The 20898-nt window shown below is 36.3% G+C and overlaps 1 protein-coding gene across 1 annotated transcript in view; it reads left to right on the top strand.

Annotated features, from left to right (window-relative positions):
• The window catches only part of LOC101980889 (hippocampus abundant transcript-like protein 1), a 40385-nt gene that overhangs the window by 1992 nt on the left and 17495 nt on the right, over nucleotides 1-20898 (top strand). Inside the window, exons 2-4 of the mRNA XM_005371654.1 lie at nucleotides 9838-9933; nucleotides 17926-17988; nucleotides 18410-18537. Coding sequence (XP_005371711.1) covers nucleotides 9838-9933; nucleotides 17926-17988; nucleotides 18410-18537 — 287 coding nt within the window. The remainder of the gene's footprint in view (nucleotides 1-9837; nucleotides 9934-17925; nucleotides 17989-18409; nucleotides 18538-20898) is intronic.

Genomic DNA, 20898 nt, shown 5'->3' with positions numbered 1-20898 from the left:
AACTCACAGAGATCCGCGTGCCTCTGCTTCCCGAGTGCTGGGATTAAAGGCGTGTGCCACCACCGCCCGTCTAGTCCTAGTTCTACAGAGTGTTGCCACTCAGTGCCTAATTTGTAAAATCATCATGTATTGAAGAAGCATGTAGGGATCATTTCTTTCTTTTCAAAGCTCAGGCTTTTCTAATGTAGAAAGCTTACCTGGTGGGGTGAGTTTTACAAAATTGGTATTTCTCATTACGTAGGTAATACTTCTTCCTACCCTTTAAATGAAACTAAATCACCAGTTTCCCTTTCTGTCTTCCACCAGTGGATGAACAGTAATTGCTAACTAGTGGCCAATTCAGTAGCCTAAGAAGTATCTTCCTTCATCTCTTCCCATATTTACAACATTGCGTCTATGCAAATTTTAGCTTCTTGTTCTTGCTTTTATATCTCTAGGGTTCAGTTCCTAGTATTTCTTGCTCTTACTGCTTGACACTCATGTTATTACCAATCTGTATCCCTTTGGCGTAGAGAATAAGAAGTAAACTGCTGAGTGGAGGCATCTTAGTATAGTAGTTAGGTGACTGTGCTTGGATTTCTAGTTTCTGTTCTTATTACCTATGTCACTTTGGGTGAGTTACATAACCTCTCCTAATAGTGTGTTCCTCATAGGTTGTAAGAGATGCTGCAACCTAGTACCTGGTTAAGCCTGAATAAATATTCCAGGGTAATCTTAGTATTTCTTACGTGTGTAAATGTTTTTTAAGTTTATGATGTATTTGTATGTTTGTGTGTGTGTACATGTGTGCTAGCCAGGAGCTTTTATGGGATATTTACTCAAAGAAACCTAGACTGTATTTATTCCTTAACCTTTCTTTGAATCCTAATGTTTATCCTATTTTTGGCAAAGGTAAATTTCTCCCAATCGTTCCACATTTCTGGGTACAGTCATTATTGATCGATGAGAATACCGTTTTTCTTGTTTTTTTGTTTGTTCATTTGTTTGTTTTCCTATAATTAATGAGATGACTAGCATGTGCAGGGCCTAAGGAAGGATGTAAAAACAATGAACCTTTAGCTGTAGCTGTATATGTCATATGCCAGTACCCCAAATTATGCATTTTTAGTTTTGTAGTTTCTTTCCAGTATTGCTTTCCAGTACTGTGACTTAAGCATTCATGGAATCAGGCATTGTCTTCCATGACATCCTTTGTCTAAAAGAGAATTGTGCCTGTCAATTAAGCTCACATCTTATTATTCTTTCTGTCCTTCCTTCCTATGAATTCACACACAATTTGAGGTGTTTTGTCAAAACTATTTTAATTATTGAATATAGATTTTTCTATTTTATAATTTTTTATCACCAAATAGAAGTTGTTTTGTAGTCATTTAATCTTTTTAATTATTTTATATCTATGAGTGTTTTGCTGCATGTAGGTAGGTAGGTAGGTAGTAGGTAGGTAGGTAGGTAGGTACCAAATGCATGCCTGGTGCCTGCAGAGGTAGAAAAAGGCATTGGGTTCCTGGGAACTGGAGATATGGATGGTTGTGCACCATTGTGAATATGGGGACCAGACTGGGATCTTCTGGAAGATCATCAATTGCTCTTAACAGCTTGAGCCCTCTCTCCAGCCCATTTTACAGTCATTTATTCATGGGCATCTGATGACAATTAGTGATTTATTGCAAAGGAAATATACTGTTAAGTGTAATATTTCAAGATATTCATAGAATGGTCTCTAAGAAATCAATACTTGGATTTCAGTAAAGAGCACTGATAAGGAGATTCAGAAATCAGTAATATTCTGGGCACAATTGTTGTCTCTTAAGATGGCTTAGTAGGTAAGAGTATTTGCCGCCCAAGCATGCAGACCTGAGTTTATGTTCTTAACACTCACGTTTGCATTTGGGTTTTCCCATCTGCAAAATGTAGGCAATTGCTTCCTTCTTAAAAGGATAAAATAATTGTGTATATTACGTGATTTAGTTAGGGCCAGGTCTGTTTGTTACTACTATTGTTATAGGGTAATTTTTGCTTGGATTTTGTTCAGTGCCCTTCCTAATACTACCCCTAGTCTATATTTCTTGTACTTCAGTGAATATGTTTACTTGTGTAACTTTACATTCCAGGAAGTGAGAACTGGAATCGTTTCTTCCTTTGTGCACCACTGTCCCCCTGCATCTTGCTAATGCTAGTAGACCTCAGCAAATAGGTGTTGAATTAGTTACTTGCAGGTGACTACTTTTACTGTTAATGAAAGTTGGTAGAAAGGGGAGTATTGCCAGAAGTAATTCTTAATTGCTTAAGTTTTTGATTGGTGAGGAACGGTTGGTTTGAAAAGTTGTGAAGAATGATTACAAGTATTTAATAAATGCATAGTCTATAGTAGATCTAACCTAATTAAATGCTGAGAACATGTTTCTAGAAAATATAATTAATCTGGACAGACAGCCAGTAAAATTTCTTTTCTTTCTTATGTTTCTGTGATTCTTATGGTAGTTTTTTTAAACTGTGGAGTACCTATTTTCTGTTAGAATATACTTATACATTTTTTAATGTTAGAAGTACAATATCAGTACTATATCACAGTTCTGGGATTTTTTTCTGACCTCCAAAATGTCCTTTCTTCCTTCTTTTTATTTGGAAACCTGAAGTTCAAAACTTTGGTGACTGCCAACAAAATGTTGCAATTTTGGACAAAGCCAAGGAATGTCAGCAGTTTTCCAAACCTAATCTGCTTGAAATGTATGCTTTGCAGAGGCCATATGCATTAGTTGAATTGTTATACATGAAATATATAGCATAAAAAATAAGAATGACCGTATGTCAATAGGTCAATTAAAGATACAAATATTAATTCAGAATAGAGAAAGGAGATTCATTTGCTGTGGCTGGGTTGGTGTGTTGTGGATGTGACTCAGTTTATAAAGTGCCAACCTGGCATACCAGAAGACGTGGGTTCAATGTTGAAATAGGGTAATGGAAACATTCAGGTCTATAATGTAATATCGGCCACTCCAGATGTTAAAACTAGAGGAACAAGGTTTCAAACTCATTTTTGGTCAGCTTGAGGCCTACCTGTACTTATGAGGCCCTGTTTCAGAACAGCAAAAGAATACTTAAATCATTGTGTCTACATTAGAAGGAAGAGCAGACAAATAGGTCTTGTGACAGACTCTTTTACTTTTTTCATTTCCTGATATGAGATTTCAGTTTAATTAGAAGACAAACACTATCTACAAACAAGCAGTCCTGGTTAAAGTATAGTCTTGCCTCTCACTGTTCCATTGTTGTCTAGTTTCCAGTATTCCTACAAGGTATTTTGACAGGGGCAGAACAGGTCTGGGAGAAACTTCCACGATGAGTGACTCGGCTATGTGTTCCAGTTAGGGTTTCTGCTGTTGTGATAAATACCACCACAACAACGACAATAAAAACAACTTGGGAAGTGTCTTAGTTTTCTATTGCAGTGCCAGAACACCATGACCAAGGCAACTTATAAAATAAAATGTTTTAATTTGTCTGATGGCCAATAAGTAGAATGAAGGCATGATGACAGGAACTGCTGAAAAGCCTACATCTCAATCCAAAAGCAGGAGGCCAAGAGAGCACGCTGGAAGTGGCATGGAATTTTGAAATATCAAAAACTTCCCCCAGTGACATACCTCCTCTAACAAGGGCATTACCTCCTAATCCTTCCCAAACAGTTCCACCAACTGGGGACCCAGTGTTCAAATATATGACCCTATGGGGTCATTCTCATTCAAATCACCACAAGATTTGTACATTTCAATCACAGCCCATCATTTGGGAAGGCAGAAACTTCAGCAGGTCATAAATTTGTTCTCAAGAACTGAGGTGCTGACTTTGAGGAATACTGCCTACTGGAATGCCTTCTAAGCTTGAATTTTTATGTGGCCCCATCCATACAGTAGTGTGGCCTGTCATGTCAGTCATTAATCAGAAAATGCTCTGTAATTTTGGAGGCATTTTCTCTACTGAGATTCCCTCTTCCCAGATAACCCTAGCTTCTGTCAAGTTTGTAAAGAAACAGCATGTTATGGTACTTGATTTACCCATTCCACCTCCAACCAGATGGTATGTTAACATGAATTTCTGCTTTGAGTGAAACATTGCTTATACTCAAGCTTAATATAGGTGGAAAGTAAGTCAGGTTCTTGAAATGTCCTCTTCTTAGGTTGCCCTTCTGTAGACTTGGAGAATTTGTACTAATAATACTTATGGCATTGGCTGGGATCTTGAAAAACACAGGACTTTTCAGCAACACCTGCATGAAAATAAGGAGGTACAAATGGAATACTCTCATTCCTTCTATAAACCTTCATTCTTGTCTCTGTGTTCTAGTTTTACATTATCACTAAATTTTCTTTGAAACTGTTGGTATCACATCTTGCAGGTTCTTCCCAGTTCTGCTGAGAACTCTTAGACACTCAATAACATCTTTCCCAGATTATCCCACCTTTTTTTTTTAATGGAATAACTGTAGTTGGAGAACCCTGAACTGGGTAATTCTCTTTCACATTAATAGTGGCTAGGGAATATTTCCTTAAGAATGATGCAACCCTACCACCTTAAGGGAATAACCATCCTGTATCACCAGAATCAGGCCTAGGACCAGTGCCACCTAAATTTTAAAGGAAATATTGTGCATACTCAAAGCCCTCAGTTTTCTCACTCCTCCCCTCTCTTCTTTTACTGAGAAGGCACTCCAAGATATAATTTTAAGGCCTAAGTGACAACAGAAAGGTCTGTCTTCTCTGATGGCCTGAGCCCCGAACAGCTACACAAAGATGTATTTATTTAAAGTTACACAAAATATTTCCTCATAACAATGTCCCTAATCTAATTTGCATGTCTTACTGAAAGAAAGCATCACTTGCCCTCATGACTCTAGTCCTTTATTATATATCATTTGCAATACACAATAATACAAGAGCCTGGGGTGTATCTGGGTGGGGCATCTTGTGACCAAAATCAAGGTCACAATCACTGTTTTCCACAAAGATTCTTCAAGGTCAAGTTATTTCTTAAAAAAAAAAAATAGTTGTATATTCTAATATCTAGCCAGCTACAGTGACTCTGCTAAATTACAACAGAATTTAGTTATTTGATTTATATTGTGATATTAATATGTCATCTTGAGGATTAATAGGAAAGGAACAGTTCTAATTGAAAAAGTGCTGTATTTCTGTGTCAGGTTGATAAGGGGTCAGTTGTATTGGCTAGTTTTGTGTCAATTTGACACACGCTAGAGTCATTAGAGAGGAGGGAACCTCAAATTACAAGATGCCTCCATAAGATTAGGCTGTGGGAAAGCTTGTAGAACATTCTTAATTAGGGATTGACTGGGGACGGCCCAGTGCATTGGGAGTGGTGCCATCCCTCAGCTAGTGGTTCTAGGTTCTGTAAGAAAGCAGGCTAAGCAAGCAATGAGGGGCAAGCCAGTAAGCAGCACCCCTCCATGGCCTTTGCATTGTCTCCTGCCTCCAAGTTCTTGACCTGATTTGAGTTCCTGAACTGACTTTCTCTGATGATGAACAGAGTTGGAAAGGGTATAGGAGTTTGGGGTGGATCTGGAAAGAGGGAGTGAATATGAATATGGTCAAAATACAATGTAAGCATGAATAAAATTCTCAAAATTAACAGATATTATTTTAAGAATGCAAAACAAAAAATGCTAAAAAAAAAAAAAAGAAAAATACATGCTTTTAGGGGAAATGTTTGTTAATTTAAATAGTTTCTAATTAATATTTTAATGTACAATGGTAGTAAAGAATAGGGTAGGTTTTTTTATTTTTCAAAGTATTAAAAATAGCATGATGGATCTAGACTTTATTATGTATCTGCAAGATTGGGATTTTGTTTTTGTTGTTTGAGACACAGTTGTGTAGCCTAGGCTGGCCTCATACTCAACAGTCTTACTGTCTTAGCTTCCCAGTTGCTTAGATTGTAGGTATTCAACGCTACAGTGGTCTGTTTTTATATTCAGTCAGCATTGCATCGACATACCTGTATTCTAACAGTCTTCATTAAGTAGAATCCCAGGTTGAGAGGAAAATATTCCACTGAAGCTGTATATGAGAGCTGGGTAGGATAGTAGCACCCCAACACACACCCCTCATCTTATTGTTCAGGATCCTTTCAAGGATTTTTAAGCCAAACATTTTCAAACAGTAACACAGGTCTCTCAGAAGTTCAGTGAGCTCTGTGGCACTGGACAGTTAGTTGTTAGTGAACATCCTATGTACATTGGTATTTTACCTCCTAGTATGTCTGTGTGAAGGAGTCAGATATTCTGGAACTGGAGTTAGAGACAGATATAAGGGTACTGGGAATTGAACCTGGGTCTTCTGGAAGAGCAACAAGTGCTCTTAACCACTCATCCTTTTCTCCAGCCCCGTTAGTTAGTATCTTGACCTGGTCTCCATCCAAAACCAGTGGTGCAACAGGCTTAAGGGTTATAGGAAGTGTCAAGTTACTCACACGACTTTAGGCAAATTTATAACTGAGTTGCTATGACAGTGTCTTTCTGTAAATCTGGAGTTAAAATAACTACATATTTAGAATTTTTTATATATCAGTTGTATGATGATCATCCAGCTAAGTGGCTGACATTAATATACACTATAACTTCACAAGTCCCTTATTAAATGCTGCTTCTAAAGCTGATTTATCTATCCATTCCATAGAAAAGGCCAGTTGTTCCACTCTCGGAGACAGAGGTACAAACCAAAGGCCTCAGGATACTTTGGTGCTTATTGTTTTTTAGATGAAAAGAATTTTTTTTATTCCTGTACAGATTCTTATCTGAATACTCATATTATCCAAAGACCAAGTAGTACTAAAATTACAGTCAATGTGTGCATATACAGATAGTTTTACTAAGAATTATCTCCAACTAGGATTGAACTTCATTGCCCAAGATATGGTTAAATTTGAACACCAAGATGGTTGTTTCAGAACTAGGGTACATGCTCTACATTCCCATTCATAACACTAATATTTGTTGAATAGTTGTCATATCCAAAGGAAACTCCATTTCCCCAAATTCTGGTGGTTAGCAAAAGATACCATTCCTCAGAAACTTGTGCAGCTGGTTTGGTTCCCCCATTTCCCTTATCATTGACAGAAGGGGCAAATGGCTATCTTTAGTGCCTGTTAGCAGACCAAAGCACATGCTGGCCATCTTAGTGTTTTATTGCTGTGAAAAGAAACTGTGACCACAGCAACTCTTATGAAAGAAGGCATTTAGTTGGACTAACCTTTATTTCAGAATGTTAGTTCATTATCATGGCAGGGAACATGGCAGCATTCAAGCATAAATGGTACTGGAGAAGTAGCCTTGTGGATCAGCAGTCAGCAGGGAGAGCCACTGGACATGGCTTGGGCTTTTGAAACATCAAAGCCCATCACCAGGGATACACTTCCTCTAACAAGTTCATACGTAGTACAACAAGGCCACACCTCCTAATCCTTCTCCAGTAGCCTCACCCTGATGAATAAGTATTTAAATATATAAGTCTATGGGGGCCATCCTTATTCAAACCACCACATTGGCCCCCCAGGTCCTCTCTGTATTACAAGTACCTGTTGAGCATTTCAAAGTTCATGCTAGCTTCCTAGTTCTTCTCATCTCCCTAGCCCTAAACTCCTTTCAGCTCTGGAGCTTCCCTACCTCAACTACTCATTTTTCCTTATAACCCTGGTGATTTTAGCTATGTCCTCTCTCAGGTTTGGTCTCTCACTCTTTGTCTTCATTTTGATCTCTCTCTATAACCTTCTCTCTGTGTCTCCCTCTTCCCCTTTCCCTCCTGCTCTGTTTCTGCTTCTTTCATGGCTAGGTTCAGTCTTTTGGCCTTGTTCAGTCTCCTTCTGTTTCTGCTCTGGACTCTTCAGATGCCTCTGGCTATTCTCTCTCATCTATAATTAAAAACCCTTCCCCTAAACTATATCATGAACTAGTCATTGCTCCAGTTTATACAATACTGACCTTTACAGAGTAGCTGCTTGGGCTGGATCAGAGAACATAACAGAGAGAATACTTTACTTTTTGAGGGTATTTCCATTCTACAGAGTTAGATGATAAAGAGAAACAAGTCATAAATTTACCAGAAACCCTTTAGAAAACAACAGTGTAAAGAGAGTCCAGGGATAAGAAGTTGAAAAGGAAGCACTAGGAAGCCTAATGTGCTCAAAGAGTAAAAGTGAAAAATTAGTATCCTTAAGGAAAGGCCTCCTGCTGTGTTCGTATCTATGGGAAGGGTGCCCTGTGAGCAACCCCACCCACCCCCGCCCCCAATCTCTGCAGTATTTTCTCAGCTAAGCTTCCAATTCTTGAAAGGAAAAAAAAAAAAAACCCATAGGGCAGTGGTTCTCAAACCTTCCTAATGCTGCCACAGTTCCTCATGTTGTGGTTATTCCCAATCATAAAATTACTTTTATTGCTTCTTAACTAATTTTGCTACTGTTCTGAATCGTAATGTAAGTATCTGTGTTTTCTGATGGTCTTAGGCAACTCCTGTATAAAGGTCATTTGTGACATACTGGGTTGAGAACTGCTGCTGCCCTAAGGAGTTTTTTTATTGTTGTTTTTGCTTGTTTGTTCGTTTGTTTTTGTTTTTGCTCCCAGAAAGCGATTGTTTCTATTCATAAAACCTGCAGCTAATGTAGTCAAAAGAGAAAAGGATTCATTCCAAACTGTCTGTAGAATTAGCAGGAATTTAGCAGTGTAAGCCACACTGTGCTGTCTTTGGAGGTATGAAAGATACCAGAGTGAGGTCGTCCTGGGTTCTTCCCCCATGATCAGAGAGCTACTGAGGTCAGGCAGTGTGCGGCAGTGTTGCAGTTGCTGCAAGAAGTCCTTAAGAGGCCACTGAGTAAAACTGTATAGGAGACCTGGGCTGCAGTGGAGACTGAGATGTTGGAGATGCTAGAGCCTTAAGACATCTGCCAAGAGGAGTCACGTAGCTGGAGTGGAGCCAGCCGTAGATAAAAGATTGCAGGTAGAAAGGTTGGAGGGACTGAGCCATCTAAACTCCTTGAAACTAAAGCATGAGATAAAGGACATGGAGCTACAGGATGTGGTATTTGCTCTGCTAGATTTGGATCTCGCTTTTTTCTCTCTTTTGGGAGGAATTGTGTATACTGTGCCATTGTATGTTAGAAGTATGTAATTTGCCTTTTGTTTTTGCAGAGGTCATAGTTAAGAAATTGTCTTGGGTATTAAAAGGGACTTTAAATTTTTTTATTCTTGTTTTTTTTTTTTTTTCAACTCTGGGTTTCTCTGTGTTGCCCTGGCTGTCTTAGAACTCTCCTGTCAGACAGAGATCTATCTGCCTCTGCCCTCTCAGAGGTGGGATTACAGTTGTATTCTCTATACTTGGCTTTGACTTTAGACTTTTACGTGGTGTTGAAACTTTTAAAGAGCACCAGACTTTTGCAATTGAACGAAGTATGTTTTACATTATGATAATGGCTATGAACCAACCCGTGGGACTGCCAGAGCGTGGAATGGTTTTGAATGCAAAGTGTCTAGGTAGTCTCTCTGCAGTCTGTCAGCCATCTGCCCCAGCTGCCTTACCCTTCTGCCATTAGACTCTCTTTCTGCAACTATAAGCCAAAGTAAATTCTTTCATAAGTTGCTTTTGGTGGTGGTTTTTATTACAGTGATTAAAAATAATTAATACATAGCTGTATCCCTACTTCCTAAAGTATGATTTTATCTTGAATGATATAGGTAGTCCAAAATTTGTATAATTCCCCATGCCATTTCATGATAATATCTTAAGTCTGTTTACTATTGTTTTTAACAGACTTTTTTTCCCCCGCTTTCAGCTACAAGGCTTTGGCCAGCCAAGTGTTTACCATGCTGCTATTGTCATCTTCTTTGAATTCTTTGCATGGGGCCTGTTGACAACTCCAATGTTGACTGTAAGTATCACTGGACCGTGTCTTTCATCTTTAGACATGTTGTATACGAAATATGAGGCATTTTTAAAATTGTCTTTATTCAGATGTTAGTGGCCTTTGAATTAAGGACCCAATAAATAGAAGATTGGTAAGTACTTTTTAATGTACTTTTTAATGATGGATGTAAGAATGATCATGTGCCAGGTTTTGATAACTTCTCTGTAGCAATTTCTTTCAAATTTCTTTTTTTAAAATTTTATGTACATGACTCTTTTGCCTGCATGTATATCTCTGGTGGTTGAAAAGAAAATGGCCCCCAAAGGGAGTGGCATTATTAGGAACTGTGGCCTTGTTGGAAAAGATGTGGTCTCGTTAGAAGTAGTATATCATTGTGGAGGCAGTCTTTGAGGTCTCATACATGCTCAAGGTACCTCCCAGTGTCTTAGACCACTTCCTACAAGATATAGTACTCTTAGCTACTTCTCTAACACCATATCTACCTGTATGCCACCATGTCCCACCATGATGATAATGGACTGAACTTCTGAACTGTAAGTGAGCCACCCTAATTAAATATTTTCCTTAATAAGAGTTGCTGTGGTCATGGTGTCTCTTCACAGAAATAGAAACTCTAACTAGGACAGTATCTATATACTTCTTGCTTGCTTGCTTGCTTTTGGAGATATACCTGGTGTGAGAGACATCACATCCCCTGAAAGTTGTGTTACAGATGGTTGTGAGCTACCAGGTGAGTACTCAGAATTAAACCTGTGTTCTATGGCGTGCAGCCAGTGCTCTTAACTGCTGAACCATCTCTCCAGTCCCATATATTCTTAACAAGAACTAAGATGTTTGATGTATGTGTGTACTTAAACATGTACCAAAAAAAAAAGATGGGGGTGGTGATGGTACATATTTTAAGAATTATTTAACACTTAGGTAAGTTTTGAATGTCTTTGAAATTAAGTTTCAGTTGTCTTTACTTGTTTTTAAAAATCACTAATAGACAAGTGCAATGGCACATACCTTTATTTCCAGCATTGGGGAGGTACAGATAGGTTGGCTCTTAAGTTTGAGGCTAGCCTGGTCTACAGAATGAGTTCTAGGATACCCAGGGCTGCACAGAGAAATACTGTCTTTAAAAAAAATTTAAAAAAGGAGCAACAACAAATCACTAGTAGTTGTCTCTTCTCAGTCATTATTTGCCATACCAAAAAGCTCCTTTTCATATGTGCAATTTATGTCTCAGTTAAATCTTGAAAATACAGAGGTTTTCAGGGTGGCCTTTAGCCAGTTACCCTTATAGAAGACTTTATACCTTGTTGGGTATAAAAATCTTGGTTGATAGTTACATTCAAGGCTTGAAACACATCATTCTGTACTTTCCTGAGTTTGTAAATAAAAACAAAACTTACATCACTCATGTAACCCTTAATTTTTAATGTTATTTATTTCTTTTGTATTTTGAACATCTTGACTATGATATGTCTTATCAATTTAGGCTTCCATTTCTTTTTCTAGGTTTGGGACATAGTTTCCTCTTCATCCCCATTGATTTTTTCACCTTTGGTCTCTTGAATATGTCTCAAACTTCAAAGTTTTGATCATACTTTTTGACTTTTTTATTTGTGCATATGTCTAAATATATTCTTGTCTGAGCCTTGTTTTCCATCCTTGAAATTTGTTTTTCTTCTTAGTCTTGTCTGTTTTTGATGCTTTCCATTCTCTTTTGCTTTGTTTTGTTTTTGTTTTACTTAAGCAATTGATTTTTTTTCTCATTTTCAGAATTTGTGTTTAATTCCATTTCAGAATCTGAACTTCCCTCCTGAATTACATTAATATTCTTAGGTAGATCATTCTAAATTGATTTTCTTCTTTCATTCATCTGCTTATTAGAGTCTTCTGTATGGTCACTGATCATTTGAAAAGGAAGAATTTTTGGTTTTTTTATGGCATTTTTAGCTATCTTCTTATCTTTTGTTTCCAATATGAGTTGTGAGCCTGTAGAGGGTTGGGTTCTTTGTGTAATTTGCAGGTCTGTTGGGAAGGAAGTCTTCTTCAAGGTTTTCAGATTTATCTCTCCCTCCCCTTTCTCCACTCTTGTTGTTTTGTTTTGTTTTGTTTTGTTTTGTTTTTACATTAATCTTTCTGGTGTCGTCTTTTCATTTGGGTATTTGTTTCCTATTGCTATTTCAGGAGAAACTGACTGCAATAACTTACACAATGATTTGACAACAGCTCTGGTGTTAACTTGTAGTAGGAAACATCTGTGTACTTCTTTTGTGTTCCTTTAAAGTTAGAGAGGCAGCTGCACTTGGGTATTGGTTGATGAAACCATAGTTTATGTTTCTTTTTGTTTGTTTTTGGCATTTTTCCATAGCTACTGGGAAAGACAGACTAAGACTGAGTGGAAAAATTTATGGGGCTAGAGGTATAAGAAGTAGTATACAGAATATTGTATAGGAAGAACAGATGTAAAATCTTTTCCTAGCAAGATAAAAGTTAAAACACAACAATGAACAAAGTATAAATGTGTGGATACATTGAAATAAGGGAAGAAATTAATTTAATAAAAATAAACAATAAAATAGTATTATGACCTCTCAGTATTTCTTCCCATTTTGGAAGATACTGTTTGTCTCTGGGGAAATGACTTTGGCCTCTATAATTCAAACAAGTTAAACCAGTAGAGTTTCTATTAAAAGTCTACTTTCTGACAGAATTCACCAGTATGTGCTCACTCCTTACAACCCCCATCTGCAAATTATAACCTTCTCTCTAGTGTTTTGGGAATTAGTACATGTGCAGGGCTTTCTGTGACTAAGGCTCTGGGAAGGGATTTATGGATTTTTTTTCTCCAGCTGCCTGTGTTTACCTTTTACCTCCTACTTCTTACCCTTTTCCCTCTATCATACCCAAGTTTAATGGGACACTTTCCATAATCCTGTGTAGCTTCTCTATGTGAATGAGGGACTTGGGGAGAGGTAGACAGATTTCTTTTAGCTGTAGACGCCTATACCACACTTACATTATTCTCTCCAGTTGGCTGTGTACTACTGCCTCCCTCATGTATCTTATTTAGTCTTTCTAATTTCCACTGTATCTTCCCTCTAATGTTCAAAGCTGATAGTTTGGGGGGGGGCGGTGGTGTGTTCTGGCAGACACTGAACCAGCCAGCTGAGAAGCCGCTTTGTAGCCTCTTGAGTTTTTGAGAAGTTATGCTGCTTAAATAAATTTGCTTAGAATGAATGTTTAAGTGTTAGAGGTACTGAGTTGCTAATATAGTTTATTGTTATTTAAGAAATGTAGTTGAGTAGTTGTGCTAATTTTTCTTGTGTTCTTCATTGTCGATAAAATTGCCTTAATATGTTCTCTTGTTTCCTGATTCCTACTGTTCATCCCACAGTGTGTTTTCCCTATTCTAACCTTATTCTATTTTTTGATTAAGGAGATTGATTCCTCTTTAAGAAAAACATTTTGCTTTTGGCAAATGTTCCGTTTGGCAAATATGTTGTTCACTTCTATCTTTTTTTTATTTTTTTAGATGCTAATTTGGGGTTCTTTGATAAGGAGCTAAATTAGTTTTGTTGTTGTTGTTTGTTTTCTCTTTTTCTTTTTTTTTTTTTTCTCTGTATAACATCCCTGGCTCTCCTAGAACTCACTCTGTAGACCAGACTGGCCTCATACTCACAGAGATCCGCTGCCTCTGCCTCCCAAGTGCTGGGATTAAAGGCGTGCACAATCGCTGCCCAGCTCAAAATTAGGGTTTATTTAGTCACAGCCAGTACTCATGTACCCTCTTTTATGTTTGTGTATGTCATCATTCTCTTTATTCCTTGGCATCTTGAACCCATCACCTACAGTGATTTAACTATTAAGATGATAGCATATGTTTGCTTTCATTTTTAACCTTAATGTAACAAGTAGACAATACTTTATTTTTAATAAGGCAAAAATAAAAAATCCAAACAAAAGCAGTGTTGGAATCATGATTTGGAAACTTAGAATACCATATACATATTAATATTTTGTCCATTTAACTCATTTTTTATCTGAGAATAATTTCATGGAGTGGAGAAAAGCATTTTATTTCTTGGTTCACAGTCTTCGAAAAATGTTACTTATGTAGTCATGGCTTAACTTACAGTTTTAATTAATTTATTTGATAATATAACTAAAGTTTGCATCACTGATGTCTTGTAGCTATAGCAGTTTTATGAAATTGCCTTCATACAGGTTGGGCCTACCTTGTAGTACTAGTAGTAGTATTAGCACATTAAAATGACCTGTCCCTTATTTCCATGCTCTTTGAGGGCCTAATCTTGATTCAATTTGATTAATCTGATTAAACTAATGACCTAGGGTACATTTAAATCAACTGCTTAATTGAATAAACTAAATAGTCACAGAAACAAGAATTTCATTTCTTATAATTTATAGAAATTATTTTTCAAGCTGACTTTAAAACCTCAGTGGACACTTAAGAATAGAGTATTCCCTACTCATTTATCTTTTTCATGTGGTGGTTTGAAAAATCCAGACTGTTCTTTGACCACTTTCTTGTGACATTCAATTCTCTCATCCTTTATTCTGAACTGACTTTCAAGATAATGTGCCCATTCATTCCTTCATTTGACTAACATACATTTTTCTCTTATCTGCCACTTGATCTTTTGACTAGCTGTCTTGTCTCTTTAATAAGTGTGTCTTTCCAGGAGTTACAATGGCTGGAATGAGGTGCAACTGTCTACTAGATGTTTTGGTCACATTACATAGTCACATTGCTGGATAATTTACTCTTTATAAGGGAAAAAATAGTAAGCGTTGTAACTAGAGAGTCACATGTATACCATCTTGATTTCTAGAATCATGAGATGCTACAGATTGACTTGCTGGCTTTAGTAGATGTTCTTTTTGGATTTTGTAATTTATATATATACATATATATATATGTATATATATGTATATATTTGCATATATACATATATATATTTGTTGTTGTTCTTGATTTTAAAATACAATTTATAGAATGGGCCTGTGCCAAGGACCCTGCAAGCCTCAGGCCAGTGGGGAGATTATCCAAGAAAGGTGAAGAATGAAACTCCAGTCAGTACCAGCTTTGCAGGGCTGGCTCAAAATTTCCAGCCTGACTTTGTGGTTTATTTTTCTTACCCATTTAAGCATAGTAAAGATTTGGAAAAAGGTTTCTACATGACAGTTATTGCAACAAAGCTTTAGGCATAACTACAAAAAGCTCCCTAACAAAGTAGCAAAGCACCTGCGACCTTTAAAATAAAAATGTGTTCTTATTGGTTAATTAGCAGAACTTAAGGCTAGGACCTAGAGAGGAAGGATTTGTAATAAGCATAAAGATAGATTCTGTTGATGAAGAATGCAAAGTACATGGGACCTCTATCATGGGTTTCTATGCACTAAGGGACAAAGCTCAGGATTAGGGCCTAAGCAATTCTCGGATTTGGAGGAAATTCAGATGGAGGCTGGCTCCTAATGGAACAACAAAGGATCACCAGGTTGACTTCACCCCAGCATTCCAGGTGACCAGGATACGTTCATTTCCTTCCATTGAAGAAAATAGGCCCCCATGACTGACAATCCTGGTTTCTCCAATGCTTACTCTAAGCTATGCTTCCTACAGGCCCTTTTATGTAAATGATTAATTATTAAAGTCAGTAAGTACCACTCAGTATCTAATAAATATTACTAGTTAAATCTTTGTTTACTGTTGTGTAGCTGACAGTGTACAAAGCACTAATCTAAATCAAACAGATACAGTGAGCTTTTCTTGGCATTTGTTTCTCTTACTAATAGTTTATTTAAATGAATGGCTGCACATGTGTGTACAGTGTCAGTGGAGAACATATGAGGGTGTAGGATACCCTGGATCTGGAGTTACAGGTAGTTGTGAACCCTATGATATGAATACTGAGAAGTGAACCCTGATTGGCCATAAGAACAGTGAGCATTCTTAACTGCTGAGCCGGCTCTCCAACTCTGTCTGTCATGTATTTTTAGATATGTAAACAAGGTTAATACTTTAGCAAAGGCAACACCAGATTTCCAACTTTGCTAATCTATAATAAAATTATAAAAAGAAGTGACAAGACAGTGTAAAATAACTATTAGTGAGTCATCTTGTCTTAAAGATTGGGATATATGCATCATTATACTGCCTCTGGCATCAGTTACATCTGAAACAAAGCCATTAATACAAATTATCATTCCCCATACTAGCATGATGTTTTATATGCATAGAATGACTTTTATAGTTGTGATTAGTTGGTATAAAGCAGCTAAATGTTATGATTTTTTAAACAGTATATTGTTAGTATTTTAATTTAATTGATGTTTAGTTGGATTTCCTCTGATTCTCTGTTCTGATGCTCTTTTTTTTTTTCCTTTTTGGATCTCTTTATTTTCTTCTGTATTTGATTTATAAAGATCTTTTTGTTTTGTGTGTCTTTGGTGCAGTTTTCCCATGTAGAGTATTGTTTGTAATATACACTGATGGAAATATTCAGTCTGGGTGGAGAAGAAACATTTTTACTTTAAGCCATTTTAGAAGTGAGGTAAATCTTTTCTTTTTTGTCAGTCTTTCTGGTACATTTCAACAGCTTTTCTCAGTCTTTCAGCTGAATTTGATGTATCAGTTTATATTTATAAGTGAGAGTAGATGCAGTAGATAAGGAATTGAAAGAGATGTTTTCTGGGACTAGGCAAATAATATAAATGCATGAATTTGGCTGAGAGTGTGCTGGTGTTATAGTTCCAATGCCTGCTTCCTTGACAACCAGTCAGCATGATCTTTTACTAGCCAATTAGCCATAGATAGTCTTTCAAGCTCCATGTTTTAAAGTCTATGGGTTGCTGTAAGAAGCTGGAGAACCACATGGGACATAGACACATTTATTAAGGAGGCGTATACTTACTTATTCATATGGGTGAGGCATTTGGGGAGGGTATATTCTTGCACATGCCCAATCTGCAGCATACAGTTTTAGCTGAAACTAAAGGATATTTTGAAAGTGTATTAGAATCTCCCCTAGTAGAAACAGGAACTCTTAATCTGGTTTAGAGATAAGCACTCTTCCATTTCCTCTAGAATACAGAAGGATTGTACAATGTAAATAAAGGGCATTATGCTGCTTTTAACAGCACTAAGTAATCTGAAGCACTGTTGGGTTGAATTACACCCCACTTAATTCTATAAATGGTTCACTTTGAAGACTGTGCTTGTGGTTGTTATCTTGTGACCAACTACAAAGGTTAGCAGCATTGACAATAATATATTGTCAAGAGTTTTTCTTTGTGACATATTTTAGTAATGCATTCTCTTATAGCTCTCTGTTTTTGTATGTGTGTATCTTTTCATATAGGAGTTTTGGGAATCTGGAAAAGTAATTTATTGAAAGTTCTCTTTTAACATCATCTGTTAATTTACTTCAACTGTTATTTGTAAAAATGAAATATAGTGCTCTGTGTGTGGGGGGAGAGATTGATTGATGCATAGATGTATATTCCTTCCTAAGATTAATTCAAGGAGCTGGAGAGATAGCTCAGCAGTTATGGGCACTTGCTGCTCTTTCAAAAGACCTAGGTTTGACTTCCAGCACCCACACTGGAGCTTAGAACCGTCTGTAACTCCAGTCCTGGGTTATCAGATACCTTCAGCTTGGCTTTGTGGACACCATGCTCTAAATATTCTATGACAAAAGCACGTATGAGTGCTAGGGCTTATCTTGTCTAGTTCTTATTGTTAGTGTTTTATTATGTTACTGTCTTTTCATGGCTTCAAAGTGTTTTGTTTTATTTTGGTTTTGAGACAAGGTTTTCCTCTGTAGCTCTAACTGAAGTGGTCTATTCTTGTTGTTTAAGATTTCATAAACATTTTATAATTTTTAGAGTTCATCCTGTTTAGCCTTCCAGTAATAAAGGCAGGAATCTTTACTTCTAATTTATATTTGAATATGTCTTGATGTTTATTTGTTTTTATAGGTTTTACATGAAACATTTCCTCAACACACATTCCTCATGAATGGTCTCATTCAAGGTGTAAAGGTAAGAAAAAAATGTGTGAAATCATAGTGAATCAAAACCAGGAATCCCTATTAAGTCAGAAAAAAAATATAAAACACAAATACTTATAATGTATAAAATAATTTAACATTAAAAAGCCAAGTGAATACTCTAAATGACTTAGGTCATTTATATATATATGCATATATATATATACACATGGCAAATCTATAAATTCTTATATAAACCTTTAATTGCTCTGCCAGGCAACAGTTTTATTTAACCCTTCATGCTTATATAATATTTGGCTATGCATTATGCTTATGTCTTAAACAATATAATTCAAATTGTAATTATGCTTTAGTAATTTTAGCAATATTGATGAATACATATAGAAAGGAAGAATTATAAGTAATAAAGGGATCATACTTTAAATGTAACCTTTGCTTCCGTTTGTTCTTAGGGCCTGCTCTCTTTTCTGAGTGCTCCACTCATAGGCGCTCTCTCTGATGTGTGGGGCAGGAAGCCCTTTCTCCTTGGCACAGTCTTCTTTACCTGCTTTCCTATCCCCCTGATGAGGATCAGCCCTTGGTGAGTAGCTGCACTCTTCACTGTCATACTGGTCTGCTTTGAGTCTTATGTAAATAAAAACAGGTTGGCTACCACTCCTAATCCAAATATCCAAAATGTGAAATGATCTGTAAACATTCCAAACTTTTTGAGTACTGACATAACACAAATCTAATTGGTTCAAGTATATACAAACTTTACCTCATAATGATCAAGTATAGAATAAAATAATGAAAAAGTATTTCAAATATTGAATAAAATGACTTTTAGACTCTGCATAAGGAGTATACAGAATATGAATACTACTTTACGCTTGGGTCCTATGCTTAAGATAACTCATCATATATATGCACAATTCAAAAAGGAAAAATCCAAAACACTTCAATCCCAATCATTTATGAACTCAACCATTACTTTGATCTGCAGAACACTCTTTAACCATTTCAAAGTAAACTCTACTTAGTTAAGAAATTCAAGGTGGCTCTAAGAGAAGATATTGATGCTATGATGTCATAGGAAGTCAGTGCTGAAAGTGTCCTCACAGTTCCTGTCCTCACACTGTGCTGTGCTTGACTTTGCCAATGTATTTTTTTTGTCATTTCATTGCACTGTGGCACTGAATAAAAATTGTGTATATAAGAATAAACAGGATTCACATTTTGCATACTTCATAAAGACCCTTAGCTTATTAGAATATATGATATGAATTTGAGTTAATTTTTGCTCTTCAGTGTGATGAATCCAGGTTTTTTGTTTTGTTTTGTTTTTGCTGTTTTTATTTTTTTCCTTTTTTTAATTTTAGTTTTTTTAGTTCTAGACCTTGGGATAGTACCTTAACCAGTATTTCTGGTGTTGAGATGCTCTTGCTGTGTGAAAATACTTTTATTTGATATCAGGAATTCTTGTTAAGTAAATTTTTTGGATACCATAATAATTTTATCTTCTACCAAGTAATCTTTTTTTTTGTAGAATACTAATGCACCATGCCTTTCTTTTTTATAAAAATTCCCTTTGCTAGTGTAATATTTATTTAAATCCTTAACATTTGATGGTTCTACTCTTACATATCCTATTCTTTTGTTGTAATACAAAATAGCCTTTTATCATAGTTGCTTGATTTTCTGAGTATATTAATGTCATCTGTAAATAATATTAAAATAATATTACCTCATTCCTTCTAGCTTTATGCTCTTTACTGCCCTTTGAAACCTTAATAGCTAATGAATGGTATTTAATTAAAGTGATGATTGTGGTGTTTTCTTCTATTTTGTAAAAGACTGTTATAATTTTTCTTCATTAGCATTTTCTTTTTTCCTTTTTTTTCTAAAATCTAATGTGTATGAGTATTTTGCCTTTATGTATGTCTATGTACCATGTATGTATGTGGTGCCTACAGAATCAGAAGAGGGTGTTAGATTCCCTGGATTTGGAGTTAGACACAATTATGAGCAGCCATATGGGTACTGGGAATTGAGCCTGAGTCCTGGAAAAGCAGCCAGTGCTCTTAACCATTGAGCTATGTCTTTAGCATTTTGTTTCTATTTTATTCAAGGGTTTTCACTTTTAAAATACTTATTGATTAGATTCAGAATTTATATCAAGAATTAGATATGAGATGTTATTAGATGGCTTTTAGCATAAATGGAGGGAGGGCTTTATTTTTTTGCTGCTTTTGTTTTGTTTTTGTCTCCTTAAAACCTGTTATGGTGCCCATGAGATGGCTCAGTGAGTAAAAATACTTGATATGTAAGCATGAGGACCTGTGTTCAGTCCCTGGTATCCATAGTTAAAGGAGAGAACCAACTCTTGTCTGACCTGCCCAAGACATGATGCCACACGCATGGCTACTCTTTCATACATCATGTATATAGAGAGAGCTGCAATAATAGTAACAACAAAATTTGAATATTTTAAAGAACTATTAATAGATTAATTATGTTACTGACTGTTAATTAGTAATTTTTAATATTAAAATATCTTTATGTTATAAAATAAACTCTACTTTGTATTCTGTAATATTCTGGCTTTTACTATTTTAACTTTTTTCAATGTATTTATGCATATTGTAGAAATTTTTGGTTTGAATTATGTTAACATTTTTTGTTGTACTGTTTTTGTATAGGTTGTTTTTTTGTGTATATCTATGTGAGGGGTTGGACCCCTTACAACTGGAGTTACAGTTGAGAGCTGCCATGTGGGTGCTGGGAATTTTACCTGGGTCGTCTGAAAGACCAGCTACTCCTCTTAACTGCTGAGCCATCTCTCCAGCCCCATATAAAATTTTAAAAAGGAAATTTTAAGCCGGGCAGTGGTGGCACACGCCTTTAATCCCAGCACTTGGGAGGCAGAGGCAGGCGGATCTCTTGTGAGTTCGAGACCAGC

The sequence above is a fragment of the Microtus ochrogaster genome, unplaced genomic scaffold (assembly GCF_000317375.1).
Source record: "Microtus ochrogaster isolate Prairie Vole_2 unplaced genomic scaffold, MicOch1.0 UNK118, whole genome shotgun sequence".
Lineage (NCBI taxonomy): Eukaryota > Metazoa > Chordata > Mammalia > Rodentia > Cricetidae > Microtus > Microtus ochrogaster.
Note: the sequence above shows the minus strand (reverse complement) of the source record. Positions and strands in the feature narration are given on the sequence as shown.